Source organism: Scyliorhinus canicula, chromosome 9, assembly GCF_902713615.1.
Source record: "Scyliorhinus canicula chromosome 9, sScyCan1.1, whole genome shotgun sequence".
NCBI classification, from domain to species: Eukaryota; Metazoa; Chordata; class Chondrichthyes; order Carcharhiniformes; family Scyliorhinidae; genus Scyliorhinus; species Scyliorhinus canicula.
Window position 1 is genome coordinate 132,154,195 of NC_052154.1, and position 26,583 is coordinate 132,180,777.

Consider the following 26,583-nt stretch of genomic DNA (forward strand, 5'->3'; position numbering starts at 1 on the left):
GGAGTTTGCACATTCTCCCCGTGTCTGTGTGGGTCTCACCCCTACAACCCAAAGATGTGCAGGGTAGGTGGATTGGCTATGCTAAATTGACCCTTAATTGGAAAAAAACAGTACTGATCACAAAGCACAAGGTACTAGGCAAGCAGGTGTGAAGTAAAAAATTATTTGATTAGAAGAGTTTGGACTGTGTTGAAATAAACAGAGGACAAAGGCAAGGGAACCTTGGAGATGGCAAACACAGGACATTTTCGGCAGCAAATGGGCTCAGGTGTGCAGTGTTACAGGAGATGGTATTTGTGAAAGAGAGATGAGGTCAGATTGAATAAGATACCAAGCTTGCAAGCAGTCAGATCCAAACTGAAATAATGATGGTGGGGGAATTAAATCATTGGCAATGGTGCAGAAGGCCCAAAAGTGACTTCAGTCTTCCTAATGTTAAGTTGGGGGAAATTGCAACTCATCCAAGACTGTCTGTCAGAAAAGCAATCTGACCACACAGAAACAGGAGAGGAGTTGAGTGAGATGGTGGAGAGGAAGAGTTGGGTAGCATCAGTTTACATATGGAAACTAACCTCATGATTATGGATGATACCAATAAGCAGATGAAGAAAAATATTCTTGAGGGTCCAGAGAGGCATTGGTGCAGTGGCAGGAAGAAATGCCATTGCTGGAACTGCTCTGGCTACGATCAGCTCCAAGTGAGGGTTGGGCTGAACTGAACATCAGAGGGGAGGGTTTGGAGGAAGATGGTTTGGTTACAGACATGCTGAGAAAGATGAGGAGGGATAATGTACCATAGCCAAAATCACATGATGCTACTTGTGACTTTAGTTAAGATTGTTTCAATGCAGTGACAGGGATGGAAACCTGATTCGAGAGATTCAACATGCAGTTATGGGAAAGATAGGTGCAGATTTGAGAGCAGTTCAAGAATAGTTTTATATGGAGTGGAAATCAATTGATTGCTTGGAAGGGCTGGAATTGAGAGGAATGTTTTGAGGAGGAAGGTCAAAATGGTGGTTTTGGTAGGGCAGAGGGACCTAGAGGGATACGTCTGGATTAATAGGCAAGGACATCAGAGAGTCAGCAGGAGCAACTGATGGAATCATAGTGATAATGAAGTCCATGAACTCCTCGCATTTTTTGGAGATGATGGTACAGGGGCTGATGGAGAGGAGTTTAAGAAGACAGTGGATATTATCTTTTTTTTTTGTTTTTATAAATTTAGAGTATCCAATTTTTTTTCCAATTAAAGGGCAACTTAATGTGGCCAATTCACCTACCCTGCACACCTCTGTGTGTTGTCAGGGTGAGAGCCACATGGACAGTGAACCTGGCCGGTATTGAACCCGATCCTCGGCGCCGTGGGGCAGCAGTGCTAACCACCGTGCTGCATTCAGTGGGCATTATCTTTAAAGTCCTGAATGATCCTGGAGTAGTGAACAGTTTTGACGGAAGGATGAGATCCAATTTGATGTGGTCCAACCCGATCTTGATAGTTGATTCAACAAGTTGTGTGCCAGAATTGCTGCTCCAGTTTGTCCTTGTTCTTGAGGGAGTGAAAATGGAGACTTTATCCGGAGAATTAACAGGACCGGAACACAGACGGGAAGCAACAGGATCTCTGAAGCCAGAGTGAAGAAGTTTACAGGCCACATGTGACCCACGGCTGTGTAAGGAGGCATTCATGCAGAGTGGGCCAGACGTGGCGAAGGAGAAGGCTGAGGAAGGTGCAGCACTTCATGTTACTCCAGCTAACGTGTCCTGACCCGTTCCTGAAGAAATTCAAATCTCCGCTAGGAAGGTCGGGGTTTGTTTTAAAGTAAGAAACACAATATTGCTGGACCCTTTTTTTTTGCACACTTTATTGCAGAGTTGTCCACAGCTTTCCATTTGTACAGTCGGCAGAGTTTGCTGTGGGCGGGGTCCGTGCGGATCCCACCCTCTCTCGGCCTCTCTTTCCGATCAGGCGACTTTACATTGGGCAAATGTAAGTTTTATTCTGAGTTAGATATTCCTTTCGGCGGCAGGGTGTAATCTAATCATCCGAAATGTTTAATTTTCAGAAGCTCTGAAGGCGCGACACTTTATTTACTGATGGGAGGGGGGTGGGGGTCGGCTTGACGATTTTATTCAGTGATTCGAACAAATAAAAGGCCTTCGTTTGTATATGCACGCTTCGACATTTTCAAAGTTGTTAGGAAAACCTTGGGAGAAAAATATGTGTGATGTTGCCAGGTAGAGTCTGGAAACTCTCAGCAATATCGTTAACCCCAGTCACCCTGTGAACTTTAAAGAAGCCAAATGTTAAGCGGGTATAAGAATGACATGGAGATGCCGGCGTTGGACTGGGGTGGGCACAGTGAGAAGTCTTAGAACACCAGGTTAAAGTCCAACCGGTTTGTTTGGAATCACTAGCTTTTGGAGCGCAGTTCCTTCATCAGGTAAGTATAGGAATGTGCAAAGTTACCGAGTAAGAAGTCTTACAACACCAGGTTAAAGTCCAACATGTTTGTTTCAAACACTTGCTTTCGGAGCACTGCTCCTTCCTCAGGTAAATCAGTGCTCCGGGGCAGTACTCCGAAAGCTCGTGTTTGAAACAAACATGTTGGACTTTAACCTGGTGTTGTAAGACTTCTTACTGTGCTCACTCCAGTCCAATGCCGTGCATCTCCACATCAAAGTTACGGAGATAGGGCAGGGCAGTGGGACTAGTAGGTACAAAGAGCGGCAGTGAAAACCTGATGGACCGAATAGCCTGCAAGAACAAAGAAAAGTATAGCCCAGGAACAGGCCCTATGGCCCTCCAAGCCTGCACCGATCATGCTGCCCATCTAAACTAAAATCTTCTACACTTCCGGGGTCCGTATCCCTCTATTCCCATCCTATTGATATATTTGTCAATATACCCTTTAAACGTCACTATCGTACCTGTTTCCACCACTTCCTCCGACAGCGAGTTCCAGGCATCCACTATCCTCTATGTAAAAATCTTCCCTCGCACATCTCTAAACTTTGCCCCGCGCACCTTAAACCTATGTCCCCATGTAATTGACTCTTCCACCCTGGGAAAAAGCATCCCTGTTCTGACTATCCATTCTGTCTTCGCTGAATTCTTTTTAAAAAAAAATCTTTTTATTGGCATTTTCAAAATGATTTACACTGCCGTTCATTTTCTTTTTATTTAAATATATTTTTATTACAAACATGTATCAAAACAGGTTACAGCAAATAAACACCCCCGGGAAACATACTTCCTAGCAATCAACTATACAGTCGGTACAGATTTTTCCCCAATTTCCACCCCCCCCCCCCTCCGCGACGAACAGCTCCTCAAACACGGTCACAAGCATCCCCCACCTTTTCTCAAAACCCCCTGCAGAGCCCCCTTAATGCTGTTCATTTTCTTTTTTGTACAGTACAAAAAGGCTTTCTCTTAGCTGCTCTAGTCTATTTACAGTCGGTCGTCGTCTGACTCGGCGTATAATCCTCTTTAATCCCCACTCCTCATAATTCTGTAGACTTCTTTCAGGTCGACCCTCAACCTCCGTCATTCTAATGAGAACAAGCCAAGTTTATCCAACTTCTCATAGCTAATGCCCTCCATTCCAGACAACATCCTGGTAAACCTCTTCCGTACCCTCTCCAAAGACTCCGTATCCTTCTGGTAGTGTGGCGACCAGAATTGAACACTATATACCAAGTGTGCTCTAACTAAGGTTCTATACAGCTGCAGTATGACTTTTTATACGCAGCCAATTTGCTGAGACAGATATGCAGCCAAATTTTATATACTCAATGCCCCGGCCAATGAAGGCAAGCATGCCATTTGCTTTCTTGACTACCCTCTCCACCTGTGTTGCCATTTTCAGTGACCTGTGGACCTGTACACCCAGAATCCTCTACCTGACAATACACAGTAAAGATTTTCATAGAATCATCAAATCATAGAATAAGAAGTTTTGGCGAAACAACAACTTTCTGTGGCATTCTTCACCAAAAGAATACCTGCGAGAGATGATAATGGTGCTCAGAGGGGGAGGCGGTGGCGTAGTGGTATTGTCACTGACTAGGAATCCAGAGACCCAGAGTACTCTGGGGTCCCAGGTTCAAATCCAGTCATCACAGATGGTGAATAAAAATTCTGGAATTAATGGTTACCATGAAACCATTGTCAATTGTTGTAAAAATCCATCTGGTTCACGAATGTCATTTAGGGAAGGATACCTGCCATCCTTACCTGCTCTGGTCTATATGTAACTCCATTCTTAACTGCCTCTCAAGGGCAAGTAGGGATGGGCTATAAATGCTGGCACATTGCAGGCCTGTGACACCCACATCCCATGAACGACTAAAAACGAAGGGAAAATAATTTAGGGTTGAATTTACTCCTTCAACCTACCCCCCACGTTTAGACACAAGTCTGTATGTTTCCAGTCAAACATGAAAGGAGGGAGGCATTGCTGAACCTAGTTCTTAGGAATGAGGTGGATCAAATATCAGTAGGCAAACATTTAGGCAACAGTGATCATTTTATGATGGGATATAGGTTTACTATCGAAAAGCACAAGAAATAATCCAGAATAAGAATAATGAATTGTGGCAAGCCTACTTTAATGGGGTAAGAATGGTCTGTGCCAGATAAATAGGAATTAAAGATTAGCAGGCAAGACTATAATTGAACAATGGACTTTTTTTTAAGAGAAGAGAGAGTTTGAGTATAATCAAGGTTTATTCCCACAAAGGGGAAAGGTGGGGCTAGCAAATCCAGAGCACCCTAGATAATGAAAGAAATACGAGATTAAAATGAAGCAAAGTACGCTTCTAGCAGATTTCAGGTAGCTAATACAATTGAGAACAAGGCTGACTATAGAGATGAATTGAAAAAGCAAGTAAGAGAAGCAAAAAGAGAGTATGAGAAGATCCTGGCAGCATTACACAAAAGGGAATCAGAAAGTCTTCTGTAGGCATATAAATGGTAAAAGGATGGCAAGACGAGGAGTGAGGCCGCTTGGGGACCAAAATGGGCATTAACGTATGAAGGTAAGGATACTTGCCTGAGGTACTTAATGAATACTTGGCATTTATCTTTATCAAGGAAGATGACAATGCCCAGTTCACGGTGAAAGAGACTTGAATGTTTTAAAATTGAGAATGAGGAGATATTGGATAGGCTGTATGTATTTAAAATTGATAAGACACCAGGACCAGATGAGATTCATCCAAGGCTACTGAGGGAAGTGCAAATGGAAATTACAGAGGCATGAGATGTAAGTTTCCAAACTTTCTTTTAGACTCTGGTGCTGCTAGAGGACCGGATCCGGAATTGCGATTATGGACCCAGAAACATGTGGGAATGACAAATTATTTTGAGTCAGGATGGTGTGTGATTTGGAAAGGAGCTTCTAGATGGTGGTGTTTCCCTATGCCAGTGCCCAAATTGTTGTTCTTGGTGGCTGAGGGGTGGCAGTGGTGTAGTGGCATTGTTGCTCGACTAGTAATCCAGTAACCCAGAGTCATGCTCTGGGGACCCAGGTTTGAATCTCACCATGGCAGATGGTGTAATTTGTATTCAGTAAACAAAATCTGGAATTAAAAGTTTATAAGGTGATCATGGACCCGTTGTTGATTGTTGTTAAAAACCCATCTGGTTCACTAATGTTCCTTGGGGAAGGAAATCTGTTGTCCTTTTAAAAAAATATATATATTTTTATTAAAGTATTTGCAAATTTTTATAACAAAGACAATAAAATGATAAAATAAACATTTCCCCACCCGACCCAATCTTCACACACCTCGACCATCTAACATTATCCACCTGCCCCCCCCCCCTCCTTTTGGAATATTGCTTCTGCTGACATTTTAATTTTCCCCGAGAAAATCGATGAACGGCTGTCACCTCCGAGAGAACCCCAACATAGACCTCTTCAGGCAAACTCTATCTTCTCAAGACTGAGAAACCCAGTCATGTCACTAATCCAGGTCTCGACACTCGGGGGCTTTGAATCCCTCCACACTAAAAGTATCCATCTCCAGGCTACTAGGAAGGCAAAGGCCAGGACATCGGCCTCTTTCACTCCCTGAACTCCCGGATCTTCTGACACTCCAAAGATCGGTATCTCTGGACTCAGCACCTCCTAGCACCGTCGACATTGCCTTTGCAAACCTCTACCAAAACCCAGTAAGCTTTGGGCATGCCCAGAACATATGGATATGGCTTCCCGCACACCTCACACATCTACTGCCCCGAAAGGTTTGCTCATCCTCGTCGCTGTCGAATGTGCCCGGTGGACCACCTTGAATTGTATTAGGCTAAGCCTGGCACATGAAGAGGAGGAATTGACCCTGCTTAGGGCGTCCGCCCATAGACCTGCCTCCATCTCCCCACCTAGCTCGTCCTCCCACTTGCCCTTAAGCTCCTCCACCGGGGTTCCCTCCACCTCCAACAGCTCCTGGTAGATATCCGTCACTTTCCCCTCCCCCACCCAGGTACCAGACACTACCCGATCCTGTATCTCCTGCGGCACCCATTCCCATTCCCTGGCGGCAGTCTAAATTTATTCCCCAGCGCCTTCAAGCTGGGAAAGCTCCTGTCTATAAATACATCCCCCATCCTACTAATTCCTGCCCTCTGCCAGCTCTGGAACCCGCCATCCAGCCTGTCCGGAACAAACCTGTGGGTGTTGCAAATCGAGGTCTAGACCGATGCACCCTCCACCTTCGTATGCCTCCTCCATTGCCCCCAGATCCACAAAGCCGCGACTACCACTGGACTGTGGAGTACTGGGCCATCGACAATGGCAGAGGTGCCATGACCAATGCTCCCAGACTGGTTCCTTTCCAAGACGCCGCCTCCAACCGCTCCCATGCTCACCTCTCCCCCATTACCCACTTCCGAATCATGGCGATGTTAGCCGCCCAGTAGTAGTTGCAGAAGTTCGGCAGCGCCAACCCACCCTCCCCCCGACTGCGCTCCAACCACATTCTCTTCACCCCCGGGATTTTATTCGCCAATCCAAAGCCCAAGATGATCTTATTCACCCGCTTGAAAAAGGCCTTAGGGATGAAGATGGGGAGGCACTGAAAAACAAACAGGAATCTGGGGAGGACCGTCATTTTCACGGTCTGTACCCTTCCCACCAATGTCAGCAGGAAAATGTCCCATCTCTTGAAGTCCCCTTCCATTTGCTCCACCAACCGGGATAGATTAAGCTTATGCAGTGCCTCCCATTTCCGAGCCATCTGGATTCCCAGATAGCGAAAGCTCTTCCCTACCATCCTAAGAGGCAGCTCCCCCAGTCTCGCCTCCTGCCCTCCTGCCTGGATCAAGAACATTTTGCTCTTGGAAATCTGTTGTCCTCACCTGCATGTGAGCCCAGATCCACAGCAATGTGGTTGACACTTAAATGCCCCCAGGGATGGGCAATAAACGCTGGCACAGCCAGCGACACCAACTTTCTACGGACAAATTTTTAAAAAAGGTTGTGGATTTGGAGGGTGTTGGTGAGTTGTTGAGGTGCATCTTTTAGATGGTACACACTGCTTTCACTTGTACTCATCCAGGCAAGTGGAGACTATTCCATCACATTCCTGAAATGACTTGTAGATGGTGCAGAGTCTTGATAGAGTAATGAGGTTACTCACTGCAAAATTTCCAGCCTTTGATTTACTTTTGCAACCACGGTATTTATATGACTGACTCAGTAAAACCTCAGCGGTAATTCCCAGGTTGATGGTGGGGGATTTAGTGATAGTAATGCTGTTGAATGTCATGGGGAGATGGTTAATTTTTCTCTTGCTGGAGATGGTCATTGCTTAGCATTTGTATGGCGTGAATAACTTGCTACTCATCAGCCCAAGCCTGAATGTTATCTGGGTCTTACTGCATGTAGGCAAGGACCACTTCAGTATGTGAGGAATTGTGGATGGTACTGAACACTGTGAAACCATTAGTGAACATCCGCACTTCTGATCGTATGATGGAAGAAAGCTTATGATAAAGCAGCTGGTTGGGCCTAGGACACTCATTCAGGCTGTCAGTATCTCCAGCCTTGACTATTCCAATGCACATCTGGCTGATCTTCCACATTCTATCCTTCATAAATTTGAGGTTACCTAAAACTCCCCTGTCTGTGCCTTAACCTGTAGCAAATTCTGTTCCCCAATGTTCACTAACCTTCATTGGCTCCATGTCAAGCACCTAATTCTCGTTTTAAAAATTCTCATCCTTGTTTTCAAATCTATTAAGGCCTCACTCCCTCCCTATCCCTGTAAACTTGTCCAGCACCACAACCGTCTGAGTATCTGTGCTCCTCTAATTCTGGCCTCTTAAGCATTCCCAAATTTGATCACTCAGAATTTAAAAAAAAATTTAGAGTACCCAATTCATTTTTATTTTCCAATTCAGGGGCAATTTAGCGTGGCCAATCCACCTACCCTGCACATCTTTGTGTTGTGGGGGCGAAACCCACGCAAACACGGGGAGAATGTGCAAACTCCACACGGATAGTGACCCAGAGCCAGGATCGAACTTGGGACCTCAGCGCCGTGAAGCAGCAGGGCTAACCCACTGTGCCACCGTGTTGCCCTATCACACCAGAATAGATAGCTGCACCTTCAGTTGCCCAGGCCCAAGCTCTGAAAAACCCTCTGTATATGTCTCTACCTCACTTTCCCCCTTAAAGACACACCTTAAAATCTACCTCTTTTTATCAAGCTTTTAATCATCTCGCCTAATGTCTCCTTAGGTGATAGTTTGTTTTCTAATGTTCCTGTAAAGTGCTTTGGGCTGTTTTATTATGATAGAGGTGCTGCATAAATATCATTTGGCAATTTTGTTGTTCTACCTACCCTGAAGCAGGAGGTGTCCTTGCCTATGTCTGACTTGATGCCATGAGATTTCATGGGGTGCAAAGTTAATATTAAGGGCTCCCAGGGCCACTCCCTCCCAACAGTAAATCATCATGATGTCACTTCTGGTGTGTCTATCCTGCCACACCGATGGGGCAGGACATATACAAGTATGGTGATGGAGGAATCTGGGACATTGGCTGTCAGGTGTGATTTGGTGACTATGACTATGTTGGGCTGTTGCTTGACTAATTTGTGGGCATCTCTCCAATTTTGGCACAAGTTCCCAGATATTAGTGAGAACTACTTTGCAAAGTTGACCAGGCAGAGTGTACATTTGTTGCTTCCAGGGCTTAGATCAACGCAGGATGGTGGGTGCATCTGGTTTTATTCTTATTCAACGAGGATGCTATCAGGACTTGATGGTCTGAGTTATAAGGAGAGCTGGATAGGCTGGGACTTTTTTCCTTGGAGCATAAGAAGCTTAGGGGTGATCTTATAGAGGCCTATAAAGTAATGAGGAGCATAGATAAGGTAGATAATCAACATCTTTTCCCAAAGGTAGAGGAGTCTAGAAATAGAGGGCATAGGTTTAAGGTGAGAGGGGAAAAGAGACCAGAGAGGAAAGTTTTTCACACAGAGTGGTGAGCATCTGGAATGGGCTGCTAGAGACTGTGGTAGAGGTGGGAACAATTTTTTCCTTTAAAAAGCAGTTAGACAGTTACATGGGCTTGTAGGTATAGAGCAGGGGTGGGCAAACTTTTCCGTGCAAGGGCCACATTCAGAAATTCACAATTTTAAAGGGCCGCATAGTATATTAAGTAAAATAATTAATATTTTAAATAGCCAAAATAAAAGGTCTTTAAAGAAAAAAAAGCACATTTATTTGAAAAACAAAGTAACTCAGTAAGTAACAGAACAATGTCAATGAGAATGATGCATCTGACTGCAGTCATTTACCAGTTTGTTGAAATCAGGTGTCAAGTTGCTTGTGCTGATCCTTAACACTGACAGAAGCACAGCCTAGCCGAGTCAACGATAAAAACGCGCGTAGTGGGATGGATGAGTGGGGCTGCCTTATTGGTCGGTTTAGTTGGGTGTGCGACCAATAGGAGTCCAGGTTACAAACAATAATAAGGCTTATTGTTTGTAACCTGGACTCCTATTGGTCGCACACCCAACTAAACTGACCAATGAGACAGCCCCACTCATCCACCCCACTACGCGCGTTTTTATGCGGCCCGCCAATGAGGTGCCCGGAATCATAACCGGCATTTTTGAAAAGCCGCCAGGGAAAAGCCGCTGAAGTAAATGCGCTTATTGAATAAGCGCATTTACTTCAGCGGCTTTTCCCCGGCGGCTTTTCAAAAATGCCGGTTGTGATTCCGGGCACCTCATTGGCGGGCCGCATAAAAACCTTTGTCGGGCCGCATGCGGCCCGCGGGCTGTAGTTTGCCCACCCCTGGTATAGAGGAATATGGGCCAAATGCAGGCAAGTGGGACTTGCACAGTGATAGAAACTGGGAGGCATGGACAAGCTGGGCCGAAGGGCCTGTTTCCATGCTGTAAACATCTATGACAACTTTTCAGTAGCAGTTTGACAAAACTGGGTGATTTTCTTGGCAATTTTAGAGAGCAGCAAGAGTCGATCACATTGCTTTGGGTCTGGAGTCACATGTAGAGCCGATCTGGCACGGTCGGCAGATTTCCTTCTCAATAGGAAATCTCAAATCGTGGATGGGATGTGTTTTTATGACAATTCAGTAACTGATATTTTATCATTATTTATATTAGTGAATATTACTTTTTCTTCCAGATTTGTTAAATAATTGAATTTAAATTCACCAAGCTGCTCTGGGGGGACTTGAATTATAGTCTCTGGAATTTCATCTGGATCTGAGAGTTATTAGAGGTGATTTTACAGAAGGTGTGCTCTGACCCCATCAAGCTATAGGCTGCAAACTCCATTTGGTTGATAATACCTCCCCTATAAGGTATGTTAGAGGCAATTAATGCAGATTTCCTGTTACTGAGACCTGATAATGTGTTGTGGCCTTTCATTATTTTTGATTTGACGTTAATGCCTACTTTTAATATACCAGTTTGAAGTTCACAGCTTAAATCACATAGTCTGCCAGAGTGTTTGTTCTTTCATTGTCTGAAGGCTAGATAAATGCGAAAGTGGCAACATTGTTGCCTGATCTTACATGTAGAAAACCATTTTCCCAATGTGTTGTTCCTCGTGTCTTAATAAAGCTCGCAGTCTCAAGTGTGGAGAAGATGCTTTATTGTGGGTTCGTTCAGTTTCCAGAGCTCGACCTAGAACTACCTTCCAGTGCTAACTACCAGCTTTGCTTGCTGTGTGTCCTGCTTACCCGCCCCTGCTGTGAAGAGTGTGTCCTCACTTCCTGTCCTGATCTATTTATGTGGCTCTCCCGTGCTCCCTCTAGTGGTCGCTCAGTTGTGTTGCATCTGGTTAACTTGTGATCACCACATCCCCCTTTTTCTCTTAACATATTTTCTGAACATCGTTAAAGAAAATTGTACATCCTGTCCCAGTGTATTTATAGCTCTCCCGCTCGTGTTTGCTCTGTTGTTTTTTTTTTTTTGATCTGGTCAATCTACGATCACCACATCCCCCTTTTTCTCATTACATAGTTTCTGTACATCATTAAAGAAATTTTATACAAAACAGTAACTTATGATATGCGTATCTATACAAGTGATGATGCTATTGCCTTAGTTAACAAAGCCACTGTATTTATATGTCCAATCTTAATAAAAACATTTATGAGTCCAAACTTGATGAATTTGTTCAGAGCTTTTTTTTTTTCTTTTTGTTGTTGATGACGTGGTGATATTGATATTGCAAGTCCGCTGTGAATGTTGTTGGTGTTCCTTGTTATCTTAAGTACCCAATGCGTCATCCCGAGGTGTCTGCATGGTCACATCACTGATGTTGACTGGCATGGACTTTTTTTTTGTGCTTGTGGTGTTGATTTATTGTCTCATCCGCCTTGGATGCTGGTGTGCTTTGCCATTGTGTACAAGTCGTTGTTTCATTGCTGTTGTTTCTGTCGTTCCTGTTTTTGTTGTTTCCGTTGCCGTACTTGTCGCTGTTTTTGTCGTTTCCGTCTTTGTTGTTGTCGCTATCTTTGCTCCTGACTTTGTTGTGTTTGTTGCCATTCTTGTTGTTTCTGTCTCTGTCGTTGTCGCTATCTTTGTTCCTGACTTTGTTGTGTTTGTTGCCATTCTTGTTGTTTCTGCCTCTGTCGTTGTCGCTATCTTTGTGCCTGACGTTGTTGTTTGTCTTGTTGCGCTTCATGTTGCTTTTATTCTTGCTGTTGTCGTTCTCGTTTCTGCTGTGCTTCTTGCTATTGTTGTTTGTCTTGTCGCGCTTCATGTTGCTTTTCTTCTTGCTGTTGTCGTTCTCGTTTCTGCTGTGCTTCTTGCTATTGTTGTTGGTCTTGTCGCGCTTCATGTTGTTTTTGTTCTTGCTGTGTTTCTTTTGACTTTTGTTTTTTTTGTTATACTCTATGAGTGTCCCGAGTGGATAATTTGAGTCATTGAGCATTCCGTCTCGCGAGTGGTGCGAATGATCTGATGTTGCATCGGTGCAGGTGACATCAATCAGTTGTGGAGAATTGGATTCCGCATCTTTGCTTTCTTGGTGCTCGTCTTCCGGAGTCAAAGTCTTCTCGATTACATTGGACGCGGTGTCTGTGGACTCTCGGCGCTCCTCTTCTGGAGTCCAAATCTGCATGATTTCAGTTGACGTGGTCTCTCTAGACTCTTGGTGCTCCGCTTCTGGAGTTAAAATCTTCATGATTTCTGTTGATGTTATCTCACTGGACTCCAGGTGCTCCTGTTCTGGAGTCAAAATCTGCATGGTTTCTTTTTGTTTGATGTCTCTGGACTCCAGGTGCTCCTCTTCTGGAGTCAGAATCTGCATGGTTTCTTTTGGCGTTGTCTCTCTGGGCTCCAGGTGCTCCTCTTCTGGAGTCAAAATCTGCATGTTTTCTTTCGGCATCGTCTCTCTGGACTGTTGGGTGGCCCGACTCTGTGCTTCTGTACAGACAAGCTGAGAACTGTCAGTCTCACTGTGATCCTGTACGTCGAGTGCGAGCACCTTGTCACTGTTTTCGCTCTGTGCTTCGGTACAGACAAGCTGAGAACTGTCAGTCTCACTGTGATCCTGTACGTCGAGTGCGAGCACCTTGTCACTGTTTTCTCTCTGTGCTTCGGTACAGACAAGCTGAGAACTGTCAGTCTCACTGTGATCCTGTACGTTGAGTGTGATCACCTTGTCACTGTCTTCGCATGCAGTGGGCAGAGGTGCATTGTCTTCTTCTTGTTCCTGTGAGCGTGTTGGACTTTCATAGTCCGCTCTTTCTTCTTGTTCCTGTGAGCGTGTTGGTAGACTTTCATAGTCTGCTTGCGGCTGCTCAGGTACAGCGGGTTTACCTTCATGGTCTTGTTCATGCTTGGTGTCCGCCCGGGAGTGTTTGCTTGCATCCCTGTTGGCGTCTTTCATCACTCGCACTGTGGAGCCTGTCATCGCTCGCTCCGTGGAGTCTTCCTGTGCTCTCTGTGTGGCGTCGTCTTGTCTTGGGTATTGCTGTCATCTAATGTATCGACGAGCTGCCATGGCACCATGGTGTTGGATTCATCCACCATGAGTAGATTCGTGTTGAGCTTTGCAACGGTGTCGCTGATGCTGTGATCAGCATGTCCAAATAACTCCTCCATGTCTGAGTAGTATTCTTTGAAAGCCATTTCATCTTGGTTGGCTTCTTCTACCACGAGTTGATTCGTGTTGAACTTTGCGACCGTGTCGCTGATGCTGTGATAAGCATATCCGACTGACTCAGCTGTGTCTGAGTAGTATTCTCCGAAAACCAAATCATCCTGGTTGGATTCTTCTACCACGAGTTGATTCGTGTTGAACTTTGCGACCGTGTCGCTGATGCTGTGATAAGCATATCCGACTGACTCAGCCATGTCTGAGTAGTATTCTTCGAAAACCAAAGCATTTTGGTTGGATTCATCTACCACGAGTTGGTTCGTGTTGTACTTTGCGACCGTGTCGCTGATGCTGTGATAAGCATATCCGACTGACCCAGTCAGGTCTGAGAGGTAATCGTCGAAAAACAAATCATCTTTTGTTGTTTCGGAATTCTTTTTGTTCACTTCACTGTGTGTGGTGAAGGCAGCTTTTTCCAAGGTTTTGTGCAAGTTGTTTTTCACTGTTGGCTTAAGTTCAGGCGTTTTTCTGTGTTCTGAGGCAAGAAAATTTGGTTTTACCACTTTAAGTGTCTTGGTTTCAATTTTCGGGCATTTCCCTTTTAAGTGGGCGTGGTCAGGATTCTCAGACGTCATGACGTCACGCGTAGGAACGACTTGCACATGCGCAAATCGGCTTTCTTTCCTTGTGCGGTTCGGTGTCCATTGCGCATGCGCGGCTTGCGCATGCGCATGACGGTCCGCGACGAAGACTTTTTTTGACTGCGCATGCGCGGCTTGCGCATGCGCATAACGATCGGCGCCGCGATCTTTTGTAAACTGCGCATGCGCGACTTCCGGTTCCGGCGCATGCGCGACTTCCGGTTCCGGCGCATGCGCGACTTCCGGTTCCGGCGCATGCGCAGACGCGATTTGTAGTTCTTTGCTTACCAGAGACTGCAAAATGTGCTCCGACGCCATTTTATCGCGGATTTCAGCGTTTTTTCTTTCTAAAAGTTGTAAGTTACCTTTTCTTTCCGATCTGGACTGGATTTCAGCGTTTTGGCTTTGTGAAAAATTCATGTTATTTCTTCTTTTTGATCTGTACTGTGCATTCGCGATTTCCTGATCTTTTTGTGATTTTTTAAGTCTTGCATCACTCAGTCTCTGTGCAGGTTGGACTGTGAGCATGCCTTGCTGTTCAAATTTCTCACAGTACTCTTCAAATTTGTTTAGTAACGTTTGTAAGCTGTTCCTGTCTTCACCTTTTGAGTGTTTAAATCCATTATACACTTTCCTATTGACAGGCCCTTCGATGAGAATTGCTATTTTAATTTTGTCTGAGGCTTCTGCAACATCATTAGCTATGAGATAAAAATCGAACATTTGTTTAAACCTTTTCCAGACATTTCTTACATTACCAGTCGTGTCCAGCTGAGGTGGGTATCCATGCCACATCCTCGAATTAGCGATGTCTTCCCCAGTCAAATGTCCAGTAGGAGATTTCCATGCCATTTTGAGCTTTCTGTATCTGCAGCTGAGTTGTCCTGTCGTAAGCGTCTGAAATCACTCCTAGGTACCATGTGTTGTTCCTCGTGTCTTAATAAAGCTCGCAGTCTCAAGTGTGGAGAAGATGCTTTATTGTGGGTTCGTTCAGTTTCCAGAGCTCGACCTAGAACTACCTTCCAGTGCTAACTACCAGCTTTGCTTGCTGTGTGTCCTGCTTACCCGCCCCTGCTGTGAAGAGTGTGTCCTCACTTCCTGTCCTGATCTATTTATGTGGCTCTCCCGTGCTCCCTCTAGTGGTCGCTCAGTTGTGTTGCATCTGGTTAACTTGTGATCACCACACCATTTTCCCAATGGTAGAGAGTGGGGGCTGACCAAAAAATAAGTATGAGGCAAAGTCTAAAAGTTCTTGCTGGCTTTGATTCCTCAGGTTGCAGCTCTGATTACATATCTCAGCTGAGTGATTAGACTTCATGCTTGGTCTGTGCTTTAATCATTAGTAGTCTATTCAAACATGGGTTTAACAACTGAGCCTTAATCTGACCTGACCTGACCCGACCCCCACACATTGGATTTCCAGCAAGGGTCATTGAACAGTGATCAGGTGGTCAATTTTCCTTTTCTAACCCTAATTGCTAAACCTAGTTGCCGCAACCTCACTATCCATATAGCGCAGGTAGGAGTCAGAATTGTTCCTGCTGTGCAATGCCTGTGACCTTGTATTCAAATAAAGCATGAATTCCTGCCCCATTCCTGCACTCTTTGCTCGGATTATCTAGAATGAAGGAACCAAAAGAGGCAATCATCATGGGTGCAACCATTGGTGGGAGTGGCGGTGGGGGAATGAGAAGGAATATACTATCCCATTTATTTTACCAAAATGTTTTCTTTTTCTGATAGATAGCACACGCAATATGTCAGATTGTGAAGATGACCCTGCAGTATTTTCCAGTGACACCTTACCCTCTGACCTTCGTTTTATGGCAACGGTTGCCAATGGATACATAGGCACCAGAGTGTATGGTGACGTAATGCACATTAATGGGGTATATAACGGTGAAAATGGTGACTGCTGTCGGGCAGATGTACCTTCTACTGTTAATGTCAGACTGACCGTACCTGGTGAGAGCAGTTTGAAAGAAACCTTCACCTTGAACACCAGGACAGGTAAAACCAATACGTTTATCTTAAATTTTAAACATTTACAAATGCTTTTTGCAGATTATTTGATTTGATCAAACAATGCAGATTTTCTTTGTTGGCAGAATAGGACCACTTAGTGCCTGACATTAATGTGCACTTTTTTGTAAATATTTGTACTTATCAGTGAGGGACGCAAGTAGGGCTGAGGGGGAAACTTCCCATTTTGACCCCAATGAAGCAGCAGTTGCCTCTCCAAGATCAGTTGCAAAGTAATTAGACAAAATATTAATTAGATAAAATTAGATAAAATATGAGGTAAAATTTACAGGGACAACATCTTTTAGCCCCAACCTTTAGTGTGACATTTTCCATTTCTGCACCAGCTGCTTTATGGCTTTTGTTTGAGATGACCAATGTATGGTTACGTTTATAAATCATTTATAGCCAATGGGGGGAAATCTAGGCCTCAACAATAATCTTTAGTAGTGTCACAAGTAGGCTTACATTAACATTGCAATTAAGTTACTATGAAAATCCCCTAGTCGCCACATTCCGGCGCCTGTTCGGGTACACTGGGAGAATTCAGAATGTCCAATTCACCTAACAAGCACATTTTTCAGGACTCTTTAAAGGGAATAAACCGGAGCACTCGGAGGAAACCCACGCAGACATGGGGAGAACGTGCAAACTCCACACAGACAGTGACCCAAGCCAGGAATCGAACCTGGGACCCTGGCGCTGTGAAGCAACAGTGCTAACAACTGTGCTACCGTGCAATCATTCACTAACGAGTATGATTGTCGACCCAAGAAACTCCGTCTGGACATGGGTTCTGTGGGTCCTTGCGTGGCTGATGAGCCCGATTCCAGAGCCACATTTCCAACCGCACACTTGGGAGATGTTTCCGGCATTGGTTCTTGGACTAGAGATTGCTGGTATTCCTTTCACAGGCTCCTTTTGGGTGTCCTCAAAACATTGTGTCCCTTCAATAATGAGGTTCACCTAGGTAGGTCCCTTCTGAGCAAGGACTCCTAGAAATTGATATGTATGTTGCATTTCTTGAGGTAAGCCTTCATGGTGTTTTTGAAGTGCTTCCTTTGTCTTCCTCTTGTTCAGGAGCCTTTCTTGAGCTGGGCAATGAAGATTTGCTTTGGCAGTTGGGACTCTGACATCCTAAGTGCATGGCCTGCCCGGCGGAGTTGGTTTCGAATGATCATGGACTCCAAGTTTCTGAGCTATACAGATGAGTAGGGAGGGTGCTTATCTTGTTCACGTGGATCTTGGTGTCAGCACGGATGTTGCGGTCATCAAAGCATCTTGGGCGTCCAAAGGAGATGTTTGTGGATTGGACACATTGTTGGATCTCCACATCAATGTCAGCCTTGGATGAGACGTGGCTCCCCTGGTCGGAGAAATGTTTCACGTTTGGTAGAGTTTCTCCTTTGATCTTGATGGATGAAGAGACCAGATCTTGCCGCAGAATAGGTTGGTGAACGACTTGAGTCGTCTTGAGGTTGGTGCTGAGACTGATCCTTCAGTATGCTTCTGCAAAGGTGTCAAGCATGGCTTAGTAATTCTCTTCTGAGAGTGCAGATGGTGATGTCATCCGCATACTGATGTTACACGAGCAATATTGTTTTCTTCTTGGATTTCAACGGGTTGAAGTTGAAAATCTTTCTGCCCATCCTGTAGGCTATGTCCACTCGGAAGCTTGTTCTCTACAAGGCGAAGGATGGTGGCGATGAAGGTGGAAAAATGGGTGGGGGGCGATGACACATCCGGCTCAAAGGTTTCTGTCTTATTTCCGTTGGTGAGGACTGTTACCGACATCTTCTTGTAGTTGAATCTGACGATGTTGATGAATTTCTCTGGACAGCCAGCCTTTGACAGTCCCTTCCATAGTACTTCTGGTTTGACTGAGTTAAAAGCTCTGGTCAGATTGATAAAGGCCATGTTGAATGGTTGATTTGCTTCTGGCATTTTCTTTTGCAGTTGCTGAACAGTGAAAATCATATCTGCTGTTCCACGGTTTGGTCAGAAGCCATACTGACTTTCCCAGAAGGATTTCTTCAGAGACTGGGAGGAGGCGGCTAGGAAGGAGACAGGTGATGATTTTCTGATGATGGAGAGTAGGGAGATTCCTCGGTTGTTCCCACTGTCTGCTTTGTCTCCTTTTCTTGAGGAGGATATCAATGACTGCATTCCTGAAGTTGGCAGGAAATTCTTCTCTGTGTCAGATTTTCAGCAACAGCTAATGGATGTGACAGGTAATCTCTTCTCCAGGTTCGAAAATCTCTGCTAGAATCCCATCCACTTCATAAGACCATAAGACATAGGAGCAGAATTAGGTCACTCTAGTCCCCTCCGCCATTCAATTATGGCTGATATTTTCTCATCTCCATTCTCCTGCCTTCTCCCCATAACCCCTGGTCCCTTCATTAATCAATAACCTATCTATCTCTGTTTTAAAGACACTCAGTGATTTGGCCTCTACAACCTTCTGCAGCAAAGAGTTCCACAGATTTGCCACCCTCTCACTAAATAATTCCTCCTCATCTCTGTTTTAAAGGATCGTCCCTAAGTCTGAGATGGTGTCCTCTGGTTCTAGTTTTTCCTACAAGTGGAAACATCATCTCTACATCCACTCTATCCAGGCCTCGCAGTATCCTGTAAGTTTCAACAAGACCCGCCTCATCCTTAACTCCAATGAGTACGGACCCAGAGTCCTCAACTGTTCCTCATATGACAAGCTCTTCATTCCAAGGGTCATTCTTGTGAACCTCCTCTGGACCCTTTCCAAGGCCAGCACGTCCTTCCTTAGATATGGGGCCCAAAACTGCTCACAATACTCCAAATGGGACCTGACCAGAGCCTTATACAACCTCAGAGGTACATTGCTGGTCTTGTATTCTCGCCCTCTTGACATGAATGCTAACATTGCATTTGCCTTCTTAACTGCCAACTGAATCTGCACGTTAACCTTAAGAAAATCGTGAACAAGGACCCTTTGTGTTTCTGATTTCCTAAGCATTTCTCCATTTAGAAAATAGTCAGTGGGTCAGAAAGGAGGAGAGTTTGGGTAGGGGGTTGAGATTGAAGGGGTTGAGATTGAAGGCGCTAGCGACAGCGCGCTCCCGACGGCCCCGGGGAGATACTCGGGGAGTCCGGTAGCAATAGCTTTGTTGAGAATTTGGAGGCAGTTTCTACAGCACTTCGGGATGGGGGCAGGGTCAAGGGAAATGCCGATTCAGGGAAACCATAGATTTGAGCCAGGGAAGAGGGATGGAAATTTTCGGAAATGGGAGGAGAAAGGAATTAGGACACTAAAAGATTTGTTTCTTGAGGGTTGTTTTGCAAGATTGAAGGAGCTGGGAGCAAAGTATGGGCTGGAGCAGGGGGAAATATTTAGATACATGCAGGTTCGAGACTTTGCCAGAAAGGAGATAGAGCTTCCCAATAGAGTTGGCTTCCACATTGCTGGAGGAGGTACTAACGATAGGGGGACTGGAGAAGGGGGTAATATCGGTGGTCTACGGGGCTATTTTGGAGGAGGAGAAGGCGCCGCTAGAGGGATCAAGGCAAAGTGGAAGGAAGAGTTGGGAGAGGCCTGTGGTTTTTCCATTATTTATTTATTTATTTATTTATTATAAATTTAGAGTACCCAATACACTTTTTCCAATTAAGGGGCAATTTAATGTGGCCAATCCACCTACCCTGCACATCTTTTGGGTTCTGGGGGCGAAACCCACGCTGTCACATGGAGAATGTGCAAACTCCACACGGACAGTGACCCAGAGCCGGGATCGAACCTGGGACCTCGACGCCGTGAGGCAGCAGTGCTAATCACTGTGCGACCATGCTGCCCATGGCTTTTCCATTCTTAATGTGTTTAATGGCATCTTTGACTTCATCCATGTTTGGTGTAAGTCCAATATCATCTTTGGTGGGGAGTTGGGGGATTTCCTCAAACACGTCCTCATCTATAATTTTATAACGTATGGTTCTTTGAGCTGTTCATCAAAGGATGATGTTTTCTCAGTCTCTCAAGTCCTCACTCTGCATCCGTTTGAGGCAAAGGGTGTGGGTCTATATATTGCCTTGGTGTCACTGAAAAAACCCCGGGTGTCGTGCTTGTCGGCAAAGAGTTGCAGCTCCTTAACTTTCTCAGTCCACCATCGGTTCTTGACTTCTCTAGTTCTTCTTTGTACCTCCGCCTTGGCTGATTGATGAGCTCTCCTCTTTGCCTTGCTGGTTATGTCGTTCTGCCAGACACAGAGAGCTTTCCTCTTCTTGCCCATGAGACCTTGGATGATGTGGTCATTCTAATCGAACCAGTCTTTGTATTTCCTGGTCTTGTAGCCAACAGTTTCTTCACAACTGTGAGATAATGGCTATCTTCAGCTCTTTCCAGTTTTCTGACAGTCCCAGAGTGAACACTTTGGAGATTTTGGAGAAGACAGTATTGGAAGTTCACTAGCCTGCTTGACTCTTGAAGCCACTCGGCGTTGATTTATTTTCTGAGCTGTTTCTTCATCTCCACTGCTTTTGGTGGAGTTTGATGGATGTAGACGAGCGGGTGGCCTGTCCAACAGTCATCTACACTGGTCTTCGCTTTGGTGATGAAGGCAGCCTTTTGGCCTCTGGGTTTGAAAATGCTGAAGTCGATCATGTGCCAGTGATTTGATCGCGGATGTCTCCAGGAAGTCTTGAACTTGTCTTTTTGGTATCACAGTGTGTTAGTGATGACAAGCTGGTGTTCAGCACATTTTGTGTGAGTAGGGGAACCCCGTTTGAGTTGCAATTCCCAACACCTTTCTTTCTAATAGTTCTTTTCAAGAGTGGAAGGCCTTAAGTCCCCAAGGAGGATGACCTTATCTTCCTTCATAATGTTGGAGAGTATAGTGTCCAAGGTGGAGTAGAAGTCTTCTTTAGACTTGACATTGGCATCATTGGGTGTAGGCACTCACGATCATTGCCTAATGGTTCTTGGCAAGTTGTAGACGGAGGGTCATGAGGCGCTATTTGATGCCGACAAGGAGCTCCGAGAGTCGGTTGACAAATTAATTCAGTTGACAAATTAATCCTTGATGGCAAACCCAATTCCATACACCCTGGGCTGAACCTCTCGGGTTTTCCGTTCTAGAAGAAGGTGTAACCACTGCTCTTTGGGTTCTTGCACAGTGATGTTAATGTTAAAGTGCTCGAGTTCATGGGCAATAAGGACCATTCTCCATTCGGGTCGATTATTTTGGTAATTTTCCATGAGGGTTCATATATTCCAGGTAATTGAGTTTAACTTTGATTTTCTGACTGCAGGTAGATGAGACTGCTGGATGTAGTTTTCCAGCCAGGTTGGGGACATACATACTATTTGTAGGGCACCTTTTCTAGCCTTTTCCCCATGGGGTGAGTAGAGTGGATCCTGAAGAGAGCTGCTCAGTTGTGAAGACAGCTGCCAAAATGCTTTCCTGTTCCTCTTCCAAGAGCAACGACTGAATCAAACGCTACGTGCCGTCCTGAAACTAGGGATTTCCAGTCTTGTCCCTCTCGCCGATTGCTGCAGGGCTTGTCCGTGTGGGAGTTGTGCTGGTTACCTCCAGGTAGACGTCTCATGCGGGGCATCTTTTAATGTGGGCTGTTGCACATCAGCAGAGACACAGCCCTTGACGGAGAGTAGATCCAGTTCCAATTGACTGGGGAGCTCCCTACTGCTGCAGCCTTCATCCGCCATCGCAGTCGTTGATGCTATACGAGTATCATCCGCCATTGAGGACTTGTTTTGGATTGTGCTTTGTCTGGTTCCTCCACTCCGACCTAACTGTCTTGGGTGATCCTGCCACGGGTTTAAAACTCCTGACGGCATTGCTCTCGGGATCAATTTAACATTCAAGCCTCTGCACCGCAGCAAGGTGGCAATCCAGGGGAAAGGATATTGGAGACTGATTAACAAAGACTTTTGATTGTGGTTAGAATGACTTTATCTCATGATGCTATTTTCTTGAACTTTTCCATGAGTCATTATTCAAGATATCTGAATCTACTCTTTAAATCTCCGTCTTCCTCGATTTCTTTCAACCTCCAGGGAGCTCTGATTTTGGTTGTCCTACCTTACCCTCTCATGAAGATGTATCTCACGGGGGCACGGTAGCGCAGTTGTTAGCACAGTTTCTTCACAGCTCCAGGGTCCCAGGCTTGATTCCCGGCTTGGGTCACTGTCTGTGCGGAGTCTGCAAGTTCTCCCCGTGTCTGCGTGGGTTTCCTCCAAGTGCTCCGGTTTCCTCCCACAGTCCAAAGATGTGCAGGTTAGGTGGATTGACCATGTCAAATTGCCCTTAGTGTCCAAAAAAGGTTAGGAGGGGTTACGGGGATAGGGTGGAGGTATGGGCTTGGGTAGGGTGCTCTTTCCAAGGGCCTGTGCAGACTCGATGGGCTGAATGGCCTCCTTCTGCACTGTAAATTCTATGATCAACTCTACCCATCTGCTCTTTAAAGACAACCAATTGTTCCATTAGGCTCTTGCCCCTGCCAATCTATTGATATAAATTTTCCTGGTCAGATCTGTATTCGTCCTGCTGAAATTGGCCTTACTCTGATTTAGAATTTCAGATTGCACTTTGTCCTTTTCCATGCCTAACATGGTTCAAGATACTATTAATTAGTGATCCCTAAATGTTGATCCATTTGACCCACCTAATTTCCCAGAACCAGATCCAACAATGCCTCCTTGCTATTTAGGCTAGAAAATGTAAATTGTTTCTTCATCTTACCAAATAGATTCAATCCTTGGCATCTCCAGGACATTCTTTTTTTATCAGCTTTGGAATGCTATCTTCTTTTCTTCCCTATCTTTCCTGAACACGTTATATCCAGGAATATTTAGTACCCATTCTTCCTGTTTTTTTGAACCAAGTCTCTGATATGGCCACTGTATCATATTCCCATATAGCTATTTGGCCCTGCACTTTGCCAGCCTTAATTTAAAAAGAAAGAATTTAATACAAACCTGTATCAAAACCAGTTACAACAAATAAACGCCCTGGGAAACATACTTCCCAGCAGTCACCTATACAGGCCCCCCCCCCCCCTCCACGACGAACAGCTCCTCAAACATGGTCACAAACATCCCCCACCTTTTCACAAACCCCTCTGCAGAGCCCCATAACTCATACTTTATCTTCTCCAAGCGCAGGAAGTCGTCCAGGTCACCCACCCAAGCCGCTACTCCAGGTGGCCATTCCGACCGCCACTCCAGCAAAATTCGCCACCGTGCAATCATAGAGACGAAGACCACGACATCGGCATTCTTCCACTCCATGAGCCCCGGCTTCTCTGAAACCCCAAATATTGCCACCAAAGGGTGCGGGTTGACCTCCTTCTCCACTATCCTCCTCCTCCACTATCCTCCTCCTCCACTATCCTTCTCCTCCTCTACCTCCTCCTCCACCATCCTGGCTAAGACCACAAACATTCCCGGCCAGTATCTTCCCAAGTTTTCGCAACCCCAAAACATGTGCGTGTGATTCACTGGCCCCCGCCCAGACCTCTCATACTCATCTGTGCATTAGCACAGTGTGCTAAATAGCTGGCTTGTAATGCAGAACGAGGCCAGCAGCACGGGTTCAATTCCCGTACCGGCCTCCCCGACCAGGCGCCGGAATGTGGCAACTAGGGGCTTTTCACAGTAACTTAATTGAAGCCTACTTGTGACAATAAGCGATTATAATTATTATTATTACCCCCTGAAAGAACTCACTCATTCTCGCCATGGTCATTTGCACCCTGTGCACCACCTCAAACTATATCAGACTCATCCTTGCACAGGCGGAGGTCCCGTTTACCCTACACAGTGCCTCACTCCATACTCCCCAATTGATTTCCCCTCCCAACTCCCCTTCCCATTTCTCCTTGCTCTTCACCACCTGCTCGCCTCCCTGCTCCCCCAGCCACTTGTATATATCCCCAATTCTTCCCTCCCCTTTTATATTCGGAAGCAGCAGTCGCTCCAGCAGGGTGCATCCCAGCAACCATGGGAACCCCCTCCAGACCTTTTGCACAAAGTCCCTAACTTGCAGATATCGGAACTCACTCCCCCTCGGAAACTCTACCCTCTCCCTTAGCTCCTCCAGACTGGCGAACCGTTCCTCCAAATACAGTTTGCCAGCCTTATAATCACACTTCCTGCAATTGCAAACATGCACTACGAATCTAATTTAGAACTGAGTGCTTTACATCTTAGCCTGACCCCACATAACAGCACTAGCAAACATAGAAAATAGGAGCAAGAGTAGGCTATCTGGCCCTTTGAGTCTGTTCTGCCATTCATTATGATCATGGCTGATTATCCAACTCAGTAACCTGTTCCTACTTACCCCCCACCCCAAATCCTTTGATCCCTTTAGACCCAAGGGCTATATCAACTCATTTTTGAAAACATATGGATTTGGCCTTATTGCAATCCCAGACCAGACCCCAACAGTGTCTAAGATACTGGACTGAAACCCCAATATTTTATTTTAATTTTGTAAGATTGTGAGGAAAGATACTTTGCTCCAGGAGTGATTGCATAAATTAATAGGGTTATGTATTTTAAAACAATCTTTATTACTAACACAGTATTAAAATCTGTAACATCACACACAAAATTAGCTTACAATACCCCTTAAGCAATACAACATAACATAGTGAATACAACCCTTACTCGCTATTTTTATTCCCACTTAAACAACAATAAAATAGACCATCTCAGTGATCAATCCACTCTTAAGTACCAATGGCACATAATAATACTTGGTTTACAGAGTTATTCTTTTCGAAAGTGATTGTTAGAAAGAGATTTCTTGACACTGTTTTACAGAACAGATCTGACTGTGGTCTGAGCCCCTGCAGAAACTCTGGCTGGATGTCTTCAAAAGCTATTTTAAACTGGCTTGTTTCAGCTCCACCCTTGCCCTCAGCCAAGTCTGCACTGTTTTAAATACAGTAAATCCCTTTTTATCTAACTTGCAGTGAGAGCAGAACTGTTTCACAGCTTCAGCCAGATCAGAACTGAAACTGAAAAATGCTTTCTCAACAATGCATTTGTTCCACCCAGCAATAGCATCATCTAACCGAGCTGAAAACTAGTTAACTCCCCAGGGAAACCCCTTAAGCAAAACAAAATGTATTAGCCCAAGCTTCTATGATGGTTAATTGCACCTCAAGCTCCTAAAAGCTTTGTTACCTTTCGAACCAAGATTCTTTAAAAAGCATGACTGCAGCTGTCAAACACACACTAACCCAGGCCTTTAACCCTTACTTCACCAAATACTTCTAATCTGATATATCTAAAATCCTACATTCATCACAGCCTCAAATCTTTTCTGTGGGAGCGAATTCCACAGCCTCACCACTCTGATGTGCAGTTTAGGTGGATTGGCCATACTAAATTGCCCCTTAGTGTCCAAAGGTTCGATGGGGTTATGAGGATAGGGCAGGGGAGTGAGCCTAGGTAGTGCAGTTTCAGAGGGTCGATGCAGATGTGATGGACCAAATGGCCTCCTTCTGCACTGTAGGGATTCTACTCTATGGTTCTGTGTGAACAAATTTATCCTCATCTCAGTTCTCAAAGGTTTACCCCATATCATTAGACTCTGACCTCTGGTTCTGGTCTCTCCTACCATGAAGAACACCCTTCCTGCATGTACCCTGTCCAATCCTGTTAGAACTTTGTAGATTTCTATGAGATCCCCCTCATTATCAGAACTCCAGCAAATATAATCCTAAATGACTCAGTCTGGTAAACCTTTGCTGCACTCTCTCTGCAGCAAGAACATCCTTCCTCGGATAAGAAAACCAAAACTGTACCCAATATTCCAGGTGTGACCTCATCAAGACGCTGTATAATTGTAGCAAGTCATGCCTGCTCCTGTACTCGAATCCCCCCCCCGCCTCAAATAATATGAAGAGTATGGAACAGCTCATTCTTTCCCACATTGATCCAGAGGATTAACGCAAGAGAGAACAAGAGCCACAGCCATTAACTGCCACCCAGAGCAAGGATTGACTGCCAAGTATATATTTATTTACACAATGTTTGTATATTTAAAAAATAGAAACATGGCTGGTTAAGTTGCAAATAATGGCAAAGCAACTTGTCGAACTATAGAAAGTTAATATAATGTATACACATTTATCATTTTTAAATGTAAAGAGAGACAGTAACCGAGACTTGTCATGGTCACTAGGTGGGAGTTGATTTTTAAAATCTTAAATAAACATGTGAAGAAAAAATTGGATTATTTTAAAACAAAAAAATTTTGATTTGATATTCAGGCAGTGGGCATTTATTTTTTGAACATTGTGGTGGGAAGCACTTGGCCTGAA

General features: G+C 45.0%; 1 protein-coding gene across 5 annotated transcripts in view; it reads left to right on the forward strand.

The window, feature by feature from the left end:
• The first annotated feature begins 1,269 nt into the window (after positions 1-1,269).
• Positions 1,270-26,583, forward strand: part of pgghg (protein-glucosylgalactosylhydroxylysine glucosidase) — a 94,508-nt gene continuing 69,194 nt past the window's right edge. The window contains exons 1-3 of one of the 5 annotated variants that reach the window (XM_038807615.1): positions 1,277-1,822; positions 10,667-10,844; positions 15,979-16,245. In XM_038807615.1, coding sequence (XP_038663543.1) covers positions 15,993-16,245 — 253 coding nt within the window. In that variant the 5' untranslated portion in view covers positions 1,277-1,822; positions 10,667-10,844; positions 15,979-15,992. Of the gene's footprint in view, positions 1,823-1,928; positions 1,991-10,666; positions 10,845-15,978; positions 16,246-26,583 lie in introns of those variants that run through there. The other 4 variants (XM_038807614.1, XR_005461896.1, XM_038807617.1 and 1 more) reach the window with 4 other exon arrangements.